We start from the raw sequence: 14,204 nt of genomic DNA on the forward strand, positions 1-14,204 counted from the left end.
TTCATGAGCTCCCTCCTTACCATGCTCCCCACACAAGAGCATGGACAGCTGCAAGGTGATGAGGAATCAGGATCCTCATCTTTCTAGGATCCAAACCACTGCATTTTATACCAAACCTTCTGCATTTTATATTTCAGAAGAGAAAATGCATTGTTTTATCTGGGCAGTAATAATACTTAAAGTTTATATAGCATTTCTTTCAAAGAGCACAAACAAACTACCTAGATAGCGTGCGGCAAGGTGTGTTGGCCCCACTTCCAGTGTCCCTGTGCCGACACCTCCCCTCCACGCCCAACCTTTTCTTGCTGCACATGATAGCTCAGTGCCAGGCTGTGCTCAGAGCCGCCTCCAGCACCAGGAACCTCATGCAATCGTGGCACTTGAGTATGGAAAGGTTTCTAAGAGCATCCAGCCAATGTTTGGGATGGAGCAGGTAGTGCTGGCATGCTTGGTGCCATGTAGCACCATGTAGGGTAGGGACAATCCCTTTTGCAATCGCAGCCACGGACTTCCTTTTGGGCCCCGTCCAGTCCCGCAAAGCAAACTGAGCTGGGAGGAAGCCTGCAAATGCCTGTGGACCCCGGGTTATGCAACCAGCAACCTTCCCTGTCAGGAGTGGCTGCAAGAAGTGTGTTGCAAGCAGGCATGCCAGGCGCCATTCCTGGTGACGAACCCCCACTGCAAGAGCAGCACTGCTTGCGCAGCATGTGGGACTTGCTTCCTGGGGAGTGCCCCATGAACTCAGGGTGCATTTCCCAGGCCACCACAAAGCAGATGGGCTCGACAGAGCCAAGCCCAGGGAATCCAACAGGTTCCCACCCCTTTTTGGATTCCTCGCCATTTCCTAGCGCCATGTCCAGAGGACATGCTTCTGGAATCCTGCGTGCATCTATATGTGGTCGACATCATTCATGAAACATTGTTGAGTGGGGGGCAGGACCAAGGAGGAAAAGCAGGCCATCCAGGTAGCATATGGCGGATGGGAGATGTGCAGGGTGTCTTCTAAATCACAGTTCCATCCTTGCAAGCTACTGGCCCTCCAGGATGGTGACAGCAGCTGCTTTCAGACATAGGGAAGCAGTGGCAAAACTGCTCCATGCAGTGCAGGGAATATTGGCACACCAAGTGAAGTCTGGATTATATGGCCATGGAGGTGGAGGCTCTCAGTGCAGGCAGTCTCTCCTGGCATTCAAACGCCACCTATGTGAAACTTCTTTCTAGGTGTGGCCACCTACAGGTATGAAGACGACCGCTTCACGATAAATACTCAAGGCTCCTTTGCACATCGTGACCTGAGTGCTGCTTACAAGGAAGACTTTGTTCTGCAACTAGATAGGTAAAGACTCTCGTGTCGGTCAATCAAATGGCAAACTGTATGCCAGAATCTGTAAGAGGAAACCTGATGGATGGAGCTGGGCTGTGAAATGGGCGCTTGCCCTCTTCCCTGGGGTGCTCCTGAGCACCGCCACACAAGCAAGGGGGACAAGGGGAGGGAGGCATGTCTGAAAGAGCCACTCCTCTCAGAAGTGGCTCTTTGCTTTGCCATTGGGAAGTGAGGCCCATGTGCAGCTTCCACCACCATCTTTCTGGCAGTGCCCCCCCCACCATGGACTCCCACCCACCAATGGAGGTACACCACCCACAGTCAGTCATCCCATCTGGGACAACTGCCAAAACTTGTCTTTCATGGCATGCCTTTCAGTTACAGGCCTTTGGCTGTGGCAGCTTTAAATGCTGCCTCCTTCCTTGCAGTCGATTCTCCCCCATATTGATCCAATTTTGATGTTGAGCTCCACGAGCTCATGTGATAAAAATGTATGAATGCTGTGAAATACTGGGCACAGTCCTATGCATGTTCAGACAGAACAGAGTCCTACAGGACTTCCCAGTCAGCTAGCCAAGAAATGCTGGGCAATGTAAGGTTTTTTCTGACTAAACATGCATAAATAGGATTGCACCCTCAATTAACCTAATGTATAAGATGCCTCTGCGCTCAAAGGTTGATCCTTTGAACAGACTTTGCAGATTCAACAGGAATAACCCACTTCTACCTCCTGCTGCAACAACAGAATACTTAATACAGGAGTGTGAGGTAGAAGCCACTTGCATTAGTTTTAATTGTTTAAAATTATATATGGAGTGTTTCCATCTATCCTCTTTAATAGTCCAAGGTCAAGGTGATGTTAGTTAGCCTGGTCATTCTACATAATATTTGTGGAATGTGTTTAGTATTATATTTATTTGTTTATGCATAAATTTAGACCCTGCTCTTCACCCCAAAGGATTCCAGAAGTGACTAATAAAAGCAATCAGATAAAACTAATCCAAGATTGCTTCAAATTGTGGCTTTAGGCTTTCTGTACAAGCTGGGGCACCCAATTTTTGTCTATATACCCTACCCACTGAAACTTCTATGCCACCCACAAAGTTGCTCTTGAGGACTGGAAAACCTGCCAGAACAATATGGGATTTGTCAGAGGGTTGCAGTAGGTAGAGGAGATTGATGAAAATTGGGTACCTTGTTAGAGAACTGCTTTCTGCTAGTGCAGAACCTCCACTGAATACAACCAAACAACAACAGGAAAGCCAGTTAAGCATAAAGACCAAGAAAAATCAACAACACCTATAAAAAAAAACCCTTCCAGAAGGCCTTGGCAAATAAGGTGCCCCAAATACATCAAATTCAAGGCAGTCCTTTCTGGAGAGGGCATTCCAAAGAAAATTAGTTTTGTTCAGAAGTTTGTGATATACAGATACAGTTTTTCACTGTAACCATCAGCATATTATTTATCCCTTATCTGATTTTTTGTGTGGCTTCTTTAGAATCTTTGACCACACGGCATCTCTGGACATCACCAGCCCAACCTTCACTGATATGCAAGTGCGTTTCCAGGCAGATAACTCAAAGTTTGTGACATCGGTTTCTTCTTCTTCTGCTGGCACCCTGGGCTTTCAGATCAACCAGGACACCGATGTTCTCGGAAGCAAGATCTATTACCGGACTCAGGTAGGGAAGTCAGAACTTAGACTATGTGCCCTTGCTTAAGTACCATGGCCTGGATGCAGGCTAAGTCAGCAGAATGTTCTTCCTATTGAAATCAATGGGATTTAAGTCACAATCAAGTCAACTTGTCTGCTGGACTCACTGCTTACTCCTCCTCCAGTCAAGCATATCTCATGGCAATGCTAAAGCATTGTTACTTAAAGCCGGGGGAGAAGAACTTGCCCTTCTAAGGCTAGCCTAGCCAGTGGTCACGCCAACTAGTCTAGCTGCTCCCACATGTTCTGTCCTGTCAGTCATTCAGTTGTTTGCAATGCATAGTCTACTCAAAAGTCTCACCTGGGTAAGAGAAAGTGGATGTATTGAGAGAGGGCAAATGGATATAAATGGGAGATTGGAGAAAGTTGATGCCTTAAGGAAAAGCAGATGGATAGAGATCTATAGGTATATCTCTATATACTGAATATTTGAATGACTCTCCAGTTATTGGCTTGATCTCATGATTCGGGGTGTTGACACACCATTAGCTGGTAAGGCTCCACCACCTGCGCAAAGCACCACTCAACGAAATAGTGACCCCCTCAGGCAGTCAACTGGCGTTGTAGTATAACTTTTCCTCTACCTCCCTGTGCAATGCACCTCTCCTTATATAAGGGATTATGGCCATCGAATGTGGGTAGAAAAGCAACACGGCATGCCACATCCCAAGGCCAACTGGAATGCCCCAGAATATCATACCCCAGCAGTGCTGTCAGTTATCCTGTAGACACAGATGCCCCTGGGAGAGAAGGCGCACCCATCCTTTCCCCCACAGAAGAAACGGTGACTCCTTTTCAATTGGTGTAGGCGGAGCCACACTTGGTAGCTACTCCAAATGATACTGTTTGCTAAGTGCCACATTAATGTGGGAACTGGGCTGGACAGACTTTGATATGAGCACAAATGGAAGTGGCATGCAGCAAATTTAGACTAGTCCATCAAGCAGGTTGGTGTGGATGCATTTTTAGGCATTAGCCCAAAGCTACATGGGGATGTAAAATGTGCTATATAAAATAATGAAATAGCAACCATAATAATGGTGCCCAGGAATGATTTCACCCACCTACAACATTTTAATGTGCATTACTTTTTATTCCACAGTCCTTCAGGAGACTGTAAATTCAGACAAATCATTAAACAAATTATTTAATCTAATAGTTAATGTCTTGCTTTTATAACAAAGCTGAATTTTTTTAGCTAATGAAGCTAATATTTACTTCCTATTAATGTACTTTACATTTGCAGTCTGACCCCCAGAAGGATGTTGATGTCTTCAAAAGTGAGATATCATTCAAAAATCCTGAAATGATTCAAGTCAAAACCAATTGGGAAGAGAATGGTGCCATGGACCTACTCAAAGGTCTAAAAGAAAAAGGGCCTAGGATGGCTGATGCTTTGTATCACGCTGTTAATAAGTACCACCAGGAGCATACAGGGATGGCGATCAGTACAGCTACATCAAAGCTGAAGGACAACTTGAAAGATAGTGTTGACACAGCTTACAGAAGAACTTTGGACAATATCAATGAAGTGGAACAGCAGCTTCGTGTAATGAGTGATGAGGCCACGGGGAAATATGAAGTTATGAGGAAGAAAGCCAGAAAGCTGTATCGTGAGCTTGCAGACCAAGCTGATCAAATAACTTATGACCAAATCAGAGGCTTGTATTCTAATTCCACAATGAAAGCGATAGGAGAATACCATGAAAGGATGAACCATTTTATTGACTCTTCTTTTGAATACTTCATGACAACAAGATTCCAGGTGCCAGGAGTTGATGGAAAGCACACTGGTGAAGAACTTTATGTGATGGCCACTAAAAACTTCGCCAAAGTTGCAGACCTCTGCATCACAAAATTGCAGGAATATCTTAATGCTTTGATTGAATTTTTCACTGAGGTAGAGGTTAAAATTCCAGTTTTCAATGAGGTTATTAGGGGTAGTGTTATACTTGATGAAATTAAAACATTTCTAGCACATATGCAAAACAAAGTCAGTCAGATATTTGTTGAACTGCAAGAGTTTGACTTTTCACAACACATAAAAAACCTAAAAGTTGTAGTTCAACAAGCCTTTCAAGCATTAGAAGAGTTGATCAGAAATTTACAATCCCAAAACTATGACTATGTAAAAGACCAGGCCAAACAACTGTCCACAAAGTTTTTACAAGCACTGAAAAGCTTAGCAGAAGATGCAAAATATTTGGCTCCTCGTGTTGAAAACTTCATGCAAAATTATGTGTGGAGTATCTCCAGTAAGCTAGAAGAATTTTTGCATACAGTGAAAGAGCTAAGGAAGCAATATATTGACTCAGGCATAGCTGGATGGTCTGAAAAATATTTTGAAATGGAAGAGCAGTTCTTAGCTTGGCTGAAGAGCTTTTTCAATGCTGTAATAGAGTGGCACACCAAATGTGTTAATGATGCTGCTGAGCTGGTTGCTCATCTGACAGAAAAAGCAAAAGAATTTGTGGAGAACAATGGAAAAATCACAGGGCTCTCTAAGATGGCTTCTGAAAAGATCCAGTATTGGTCTGAAGAGGCTAAGAAGAGTGCTGCTATACAAAAAGAACAGTTGAAGGATATCATACAGGAGGCATTTGAGCAACTTTCCAATTATTATGCACAGCTTCTCAGTGAGTCCAAAAACTTGATTGACCTGGTAATAAACCAATTTATTACATTCTTGCAGTATCTCCAAAAGGTTGTTTATGCGTTTGATCAATCAACAGCTGATATTCTTAGGCCCTATGTAGCTGTTCGCCAAGGAGAGCTCAGAATAGACATACCAAAGCCATTTGCTTTGCCACCTGTTAACTCCATTTCTCAAATGGCCCAGTTAAGTAAGGAAAATCCCCAAAAGAAACATACTGATTCGGCAAAGCATTGACTGGTCGTCCAAGAAGTGGAAAGAGTGAAAGATTCACTAAGGAGCAGGTCTGCACTGTACAACTGACCATGTAACAGATCAAGCAAAATATACCAAAGTGGCTGCAGTCTTGACTGGACAGACAAGAAGAATGGTTATGCAAGTTTTGTCATGCCATATTTAAATCCAGCAGCAATCACTGTTTTGAGAACATCAGCAAGCTATTCATTTGAATTTTGGCATTTGTAAATGAAAACTGAATAATCTGCAGGTTAGTTTAATGCTCTGCAAAAGCCAATAAATGAAATCTTCATGCCATTTCAGTGTCCTTTATTAAAACCACTTTTCTTGTAAGATTGAGACTGTGATCCACTTTTCGTTATAGGGAGTCTGTACCGTGACTCCAGAGGTTATACAGCCAGCCCTGTTGTAGCACAATAATGCCTGTAAACAGTCTTAGTGAATGTTCAGAACCGTATGGAGTAAGGGCAGTTGATAAGGTAAAGGTCAGCCTAAGCAAAATAATGTGAATTAGAAATAATTTTGAAGGGGGACATGATAACTATAGCTGTATATACTTGTGTAATAAAGCAGGGAAAAGGAGCTGGCGTGCAAGTGTTGGGTTGGAATCTATGCATTCTACATGAAACAGAAAAGGATAAGAACAAAGACCTCGGTGGTCAAATTAATCTGCCTACACGTAAAAATAGAATGCTTCTATTTCTGCCCACTGTCATGGGTCAAGCACTATACATGTACAAATAATTTCATTTTCCTTGTCAACCAAGCTAGTATTTTCTATGCTTTGCAGCTCTTGTTTATATATTTTCAATTTCATTGTGAAACGTATCATTTTTCATCCAATCCAAAGTCAGCCACTGTTCATCCAAGGTTGCCAACTCCATTTTCTGCAGCGTGGCTGTTGTGCTTCTGTCTTTGCTGTAACGGTTCCACACAGATGGGAAAAGTTCAGCAGCTGCAATCTTGGAGGAGTGGACTCTCTCTACTGCTCAGCTTTTAAAGATGCAGGATCCATCTTTGGGCAACCCATTACTGACAAGATTGAAATTTGAGATTTCTGAGAGCAAACTATCTGGGCTACATAATTTATTTGGTTTTATATTTTGCAGCTGGAATGCTATGTACATATTAGAATTCCTTTGAATGGGCTTCCTTCCCAATTAGCTTCCTTTCTTGCTTCTAGCAGAATAAACTCATGTTTTCAGTATTAGTAGAAATGTTGTATGTATCTGTCTTAATTAAACTATTCACTCTAGGTGTTTGTCTGTTTTGTTACTTTGCTCATTTGAGAATAAGGATTTGTTGTATTTGGGCCGGTTTGCTCTGAATGTTAAACCAGGATTTAATGGCATGTACACAGGCAGGCCCGATCCCATGGGAAATGCCAGGCTTACACACTCCCATTGCCTTCACTTCCTCCTGTACAATGGAAGACTGAGTTTCACTTTAGCAAATTCCTGAAATCCAAATTCAGTTTCACTTTAGCAGATCCCTAGTTGTGGTTTCAAAGAAACTAGCTTTCTAAACAAATCTGAATAAAGATGTACTTTACCCTTGATTGGGGCAACTCTGAAACCACAGTTCCTGGTTTGCATGTAGTGAAAGGCTAGGAATCCATTAAAATGAGACTAAGTCCTAGTTGATTTCTCTTCCCAGCTGCATGGGAGGTGGGGGCAGAGAAGAGCACATGTAAGCCTCACACTTTGCACATGCACTGTCCTACTCGTTCAGGTAAATGCCAAATCCTGGCTTTGTGCTACCAGCAAATCAGGAGATTAGGTTGTTTTGCATCGTATTTTTCTTATTTTCCATTTACCAAACTATTTTAGCATATGGATATAGATTAGATTCTCTACAAAGCAATTTTGCAAATATATGTAACCGTATTCAAAGTCTTCTTTCTCATAGGACTCCCCAGGGCTTTTTTTGTCATGGAACGCACTGGAACAGCGTTCCGGCACCCTTTTTTCCAATGGATTTTATGAAGTGATTTTGAATCATAGCAGATCAGCAGCAAACATCATTAACATAGTGCATGGGGGCTGCTTTTGTGTCTGCTATCTGCGATCTGATAGTGAGATAGTGAGGGCTTGGGACACTGCTCCGCTTGGGATTGGGGTGTGTGGTTGTGCGCTTACTGCCGGCGACGTGCGTTCCGGCATCTTTTTTTTTTTTTTTTACAAAAAAAGCACTGGGACTCCCATCTTTGGAAAACTGTGATTATTATTAGAAACACAGAGTTTGGCAGAGTAACCAAATAATTTCAGGAACAGCCAAATCACAAACACATTCCCAACTCCACCCTATCATGATTTTTGAGATTTATTTGTAGGGTCAGATCCTGAGTCCACATGTGTCAAACTCTGCTCACACTGCTGGAACAGAGGTAGAGATGATTTCTACCAATCCCTTCTTCTCCCATTTTGGTCCTAACGTGATTTCTGTCAGTTCCTTCCTCTCGTGTATTGCCCTGAAAAACTGCTTTGGAGGTGAGCTGGGCATTCCCTAGAACAGCATGGAAAACTTTATTTTTTCATACTAGTAATTTTTATTTTTACAATCTTTCAACAGAAATGAGCATCAGAAAAAAAAACACTAGGAACACAAAACGAGAGTGGAACTACAAGCACATACACAGAAAAAAGTGGCGGGGGGGGGGAACAAAACGGAACAAAAAGATACATGAGGAATTTCTTGTGTGCTTGTGATTCCTCACTCACAGAAGCTTGGAGTTCATCGCATCATCTCCCAGGGCCTCTCCCATGTTTTGCAGCCACCTTTTTGCATCTTTTCTTAAAGTAAGGAAAAGGTGGTATTTTCCAGGATGCCACCATTATTTGGTACAGAGGCCTAGTGTATTTTTACAGTGCCTCACTATACTGCAATACCACCATGGGTTGTGTGATGGAAGGAATAAGAATATATACTGAAAGGCAGTAAAATCCCTTGATGGAAAAAAAGCTTTATTATAAGGGCACATGAGTCCTTCTGAAGAGAAAAGGGAGGAAAAAGGGCCTTGGTAAAGGTAAAGCACTGAGGTAGTAAAGCCTTTACCGTGAGGGGCTACATGGAGAAAGGGAGGCAGAGAACATTGCCATTTATGAACAGGACACTGGCATCAACCCATAGTATTTATTTGAAAAGAAAGGAGAGCCTATTAACTTAAAATAATGCAGAAAATTAACTGGTGGTTCCAGGTTAGGGTTAGGGTTGCCCTTGGCCTTCCTATAGCAATATTTACTTACTTACTTACTCACTTACTTACTTAATAAACCATGCCTGTAGCCCTCCATGAGCTCTCTGGGCGGTGTACAGTTCCATTATAAAATCAACAATAAAATAGATGAAGTCCACAAAATAATGCAATATGGACAGCTCCATAGATTGAACTAAAGATTATACAGGTATAGTAGCATACGATCATCAATGAAAATTCACTGCACACACACACCATTTCATTTCATAGCAATAAAAATAAAAATAAATACTGAAGACCCAAAGTCTTATTTGGCGTATCTGTCAGGCGTATAAGGGGTAACTCACCTTTCAGTTTACCTAAACGCAACATAAACCCTTCCAAGAGCTTATCAAACAGCTGAGGTTGAAATGTCAAACAAGCTCCGGGTGTGCGCACAACTCTTTGTGTTGTGCTAAACCGTGTTTCTTTATATGCTGCTTTCCCAGTGGGATCCACATCCCAAGTGGGTGACAGAAAGCATCAAGTCAAAATAAAAAACACTATCCTAGTTGATCACAACTGGCGGGAGATGTCAACAAATTCAGAGAGGTCAAAAGCAAGTATTTAAAAGGCCTATCATGATGTATTGAACATTGCAATTAAATCCAGACTGAATGAAGATTTAAAAATGCTCTATAAAAGCAACATCAAGATTGTGTGCTGCCTGCACTGCAAGGGATCACAACCACCACATTTTTAAATCCTGTTTCAGACCTTGGGTCTTCTCACTTGGCTGGGTGGCTCACAGCTGAGCCACACTCCAAAGAGACCCAGCCAGTAGAAAAAAAAACAATACTAGGATGTGCTGCTGACGTTCCCCTGGCCTTTGGATGGACTGCTACTGGTCGCCTTCCTGTGATCTAAGAGGCCACAGCAACCTGGTCACATAATATTGTTATGATTTCATTGCAATTATACCCTGCTTTTTTTCCTCTTGAGAGGAACCCAAGGCAGCTTGCATAGCTCCATTTTATCCTCACAACAACCCTTAACCTGTGAGGTAGGCTAGTCTGAGAAAGAGTGACTGGCCCAAAAGTCACTCAGTGAGGTCCCTGGCTGACTGGGGCCTAGAATCCAGTTCTCCTCAGTCCCAGTCCAACATTTGAACCACTACACCATTCCAGTTCATGCTTTGTTGGATTGTGGCCTCAGGTGACAGAGGAGGAGGTTAAGTGTTGTTGCTGTTTTAGTTTTCTTATTTAAATTGCATTCCTTTAATTGAAGAATCCTCCTATGTGATGTTCATATGATGAAAGAGAAGGTCAGGAGAGTAAATCAGAGTCATGGCCTTCAGTACAGTCAAGTTTAAGATCCTTGGGCTTTCTTGTTTGTATCACTTCTATTTTCAACAATAGCACTTACAAGCTATAGGAAGCTGAAGGGAGGGGATGTGTTAGAGTAAGAACTTTGAAATAATGTTCTAGAAGAGCAAGTTGGTAGAACAACATATGTGCAAATTACAATATTGAATATGAACCAGGGGGATTTCAGTTTCACCACTTTGCAGGATGTGGGTTGAAGAACAATGCTAGTATATTGTTGTCCTTTCACTCATGGTTCTTTTGTTCCAACTCAGCCCTACAGAGTGTAGAAAGTCAGCTTTAGGGCCCAGACTTGAAGGATCTGAACACACTGTGCTTTGGAAAAGGCTATAGGTGGTTTCAGTCAGGCCCCCTCCAGATGTGTTGGACTACAAATCCCAACATCCTAAAGAGAGAGAGAACAGTTGTGCTTGAAAGAATGGTTATGTGTGCATGTATGTATTTATATAAGTTGATACTGATTTATTATATTTAGATTCCAACACATTTTTCTGCAAGGAATCCCTGACAGCTCACCTAACCATCCTCTTCTTCCTCTCTATTCTGACCTCACAAGAACCTGCTAAAAGCCAGCGGCTGGTCCAGAGTCAGCAAATGAGTTTCACGACCAAGTGGGGATTAGAACTTGGATCTCCCAAGACCTGGTCCAGTTCTCTAACCACTATACCACGCTATCTCTCTGGTATAAAACAAAGAGAGAGGAATGCATAAGAAAGGTAAGAAAGAGGTGGGGGGGGGCAAAAATACAGAGTAACTCTATCCCCTTCTCCTTTATTTATTTATTTAAAACTTTTCTAGACCGTCCCTTACTGAAGTCTCTGGACAGTTTAACAATACAACGATGTAAAATAAAACACAGCATCCTGAAAAATTCTACTGACAATAAAACCCCAATTAAAACAATCAGATCTTTAAACATTGGGAAAATAAAAAGGTTTTAGCTCAGCAGCGAAAAGAATAAAGTGATGGCACCTGGTGAACCTCTCTGGGGAGTGAATTCCACAATTGGGGCACCACCTCAGAGAAGGCCCTTCCCTGGGTAGTTACCCTCCTAATCTCCTTCAGGGAGGACACCGGAAGAAGGACGTCTGCCCCAGACCTTAAGGGGTGGGCCGGCACATATGTTTTGGGCCAACCCCCTGAAGAATGTAGCCTCTTACCACTTAAGCCTGAAGAAATATGACCCTCAAGATTTCCCACCCCTTGTTCAGTTGATAACTGCCATGATTCATTGATTAAAATGTTTTGGTTGGTTAATAAAAAGTGATCTAGGGTGACATTAAAATGAAACACCAAATACTTATAAAAACTGCTGATGACACACATCATATTACAAGTCTGATGGAGAAGAAAAATGTCTCTTCTGGGACAATGCTTGCTGTCATGCAGGTGTTATCATCTGTAATTTGAGAAGATTAAAAGGTGTTTTATTTATTTTGACCCAGGTGGAGAATCTGAGAACTTCCAGATGTGGTTGGACTCCAGATCTCATCAATGGTAATCCAGTAACATCTATAAATCTAACATCTAAGAGGTTCCCCACCACTGCTTTACCACTATGTTTGCATGCCAAGTGTATGCTGCGTAGGTAGATCAGACAACTAAATTCATGGAAGAAATCGACTAAGATTTCCTTAGACAGATACAATTCTAGTTTTTTGATCGCTCCTAGTTGAACCCCCCACTATATTAATTAAACCTCATCTTGCATTTTCTAGCCCAGGGGTCTCAAACTCGCGGCCCGCGGGCCAATTGCCGGGACAGGCGGGCATGGGGGAGGGGCCCTGTGGCCTTCAAAGTACTGGTGGCACCCAGGCCGGCCGCAGGCTGAGCGGCCCACCACCACCGCGGTGGTGAAATACTTGATGCGGCTCAGCCTCACCCAGACTCTACTTCCAGCGGCTCCCAGGTAAGTTGAGTTTGAGACCCCTGTTCTAGCCTATTTCTGGATACCAAAAGCTCACTTGAATTATAATGATTTTTATCATTCTCCAAAGAAATAATATTTCAGTAACTGGGGAGCTACCTCCCAGAATGGTCTCTCTATGTATTCTTGAAGTTGGAGCATAAGTAGCAGGCTGAAAGGACATTGATCTTTGAGAAGTTTGTGATGGAGCACAGTGGCTAAAAGTTTTCTTAGGCCATTTGAAGTGCAACCCTTACACTCTCTTACATCAAGAAGACTTAATTTTGAGTGGACATATATAGAATTGCACCATTAGAGATGAAACATCAGCAGCATGGCAACTCTTCAAGGAAAATAGTTCCAACAGCAATGTCATCTGATCTTGGCAATTCAGATGGTGATTTGCAGTTTGCATATAAAGCTTACAAATAACCATCAGTGGATCTAAGATTAGATCTATGTATTTAATTCATATCTCACCTTTCCACTAAATCTGATGCCCAAAGCAGATAATAAAATCCAGATTACCTTAAAATGTACCAGAAACAAAAACAAAAGCACGGTTAAAACACACAATAGAAGACATAAACCATACCCAACCAATTAAAGCCACTTCAATAACAGACCACTTGGTATGCCCCAAGCCTGCCTGAATAAAAGCCTATTTGGCTGAGAGTAGAGGGATAACAGAGAGGGGGCCAACTCAGCCTCCCTCAGTAGAGACTTCCAGAGCCTGTGAGCAGCCATGGAGAAGATCTTTCACATTCCACCAAATGCACCTCATCGGGAGAAGGGCTTCCATAATGAACTTCGAACCTGGATAGGTTCATAAGGGAGAAGGCAGCCTTGTGGAAAGCCTGGTCCCAAACTGTAGGAGGCTTCATGGGTCATAACAAACCTTCTGAATTCTGCCCAGAAACCAACCAACAGGCAGTGGAGTTGCTTTAACTAGGGAATCCTGAGATCCTGGTAACTTGCCCTGACCACAATACTCTGGACTGGATGTGGCATTTGGTGGGTGTCTGTGTCTGCGCACACACAGGATGCACTTACAGATAGCATTAGGATGGTTCTGACATCCCTTTCAAGAATGCGGAGCAACCAGGAGGATGCTTCTGGATGGGAATGAACTACAGTGAAATGCTTCCAGATGGTGGCACTAAGGTACAACGTTCCACGGGGGTCATCTGAGCTCATTAAGATGTGCATTATGCTGTCCATTGTCCCCTTTTCATTCTCTGCTCCGATTTCCCCTTGGTTACCTAGTTGGAAACTGTAACCCCTGATAATTCATACACACACCCTTTAACAAATGTTGCTAAGTGAGGGACTGCCACCTGTTAAGAATCTATGGTTTGGGGATTCACTGAAGTGTGCGGTTTTCCCACACTAGTATTTTAAAAGGTTATAGATCATGTGTGCATAATAGGCAGAACATTAGGTCACTTGTCTCACTTACAACAATAATCCATTTTGATATGGGTCAGGTTGACACAAAGAATCTACCCAGACCAGGTCTATTGATGAAACTGATCCCCTTTCCCCTCAAACTAATGAAATTTTCAACTAATGGGTACTTAAGTTAATAAAGTGTGCCACACCTCTGTAAGGAGCCATTTGTAAAAGAAACCTTTGGGAGTTCAGCTCTGAGATCACTGATATAACGTTTGAATGGCATCCCACCGGGACACAGCACGGGATCAAATTAAGGAGACTAACACAATAAATGTGTGAGAAATAACTCTGGCATATAAACGGTGAGCAATAGAATGGGGCTTGGGCCCCCCCCCCCGCCACTCCAGAAAAAGT

General features: G+C 42.7%; 1 protein-coding gene across 1 annotated transcript in view; it reads left to right on the plus strand.

The window, feature by feature from the left end:
• The window catches only part of APOB (apolipoprotein B), a 47,174-nt gene extending 39,990 nt beyond the window's left edge, over positions 1–7,184 (plus strand). Inside the window, 5 exon segments of the mRNA XM_044445188.1 lie at positions 1,222–1,336; positions 2,824–3,007; positions 4,286–5,904; positions 5,906–5,953; positions 5,955–7,184. Coding sequence (XP_044301123.1) covers positions 1,222–1,336; positions 2,824–3,007; positions 4,286–5,904; positions 5,906–5,953; positions 5,955–6,003 — 2,015 coding nt within the window. The 3' untranslated portion in view covers positions 6,004–7,184.
• The last annotated feature ends 7,020 nt before the right edge of the window (positions 7,185–14,204 follow it).

Source organism: Varanus komodoensis, unplaced genomic scaffold (assembly GCF_004798865.1).
Source record: "Varanus komodoensis strain SLA01 unplaced genomic scaffold, ASM479886v1 scaffold47, whole genome shotgun sequence".
Lineage (NCBI taxonomy): Eukaryota > Metazoa > Chordata > Lepidosauria > Squamata > Varanidae > Varanus > Varanus komodoensis.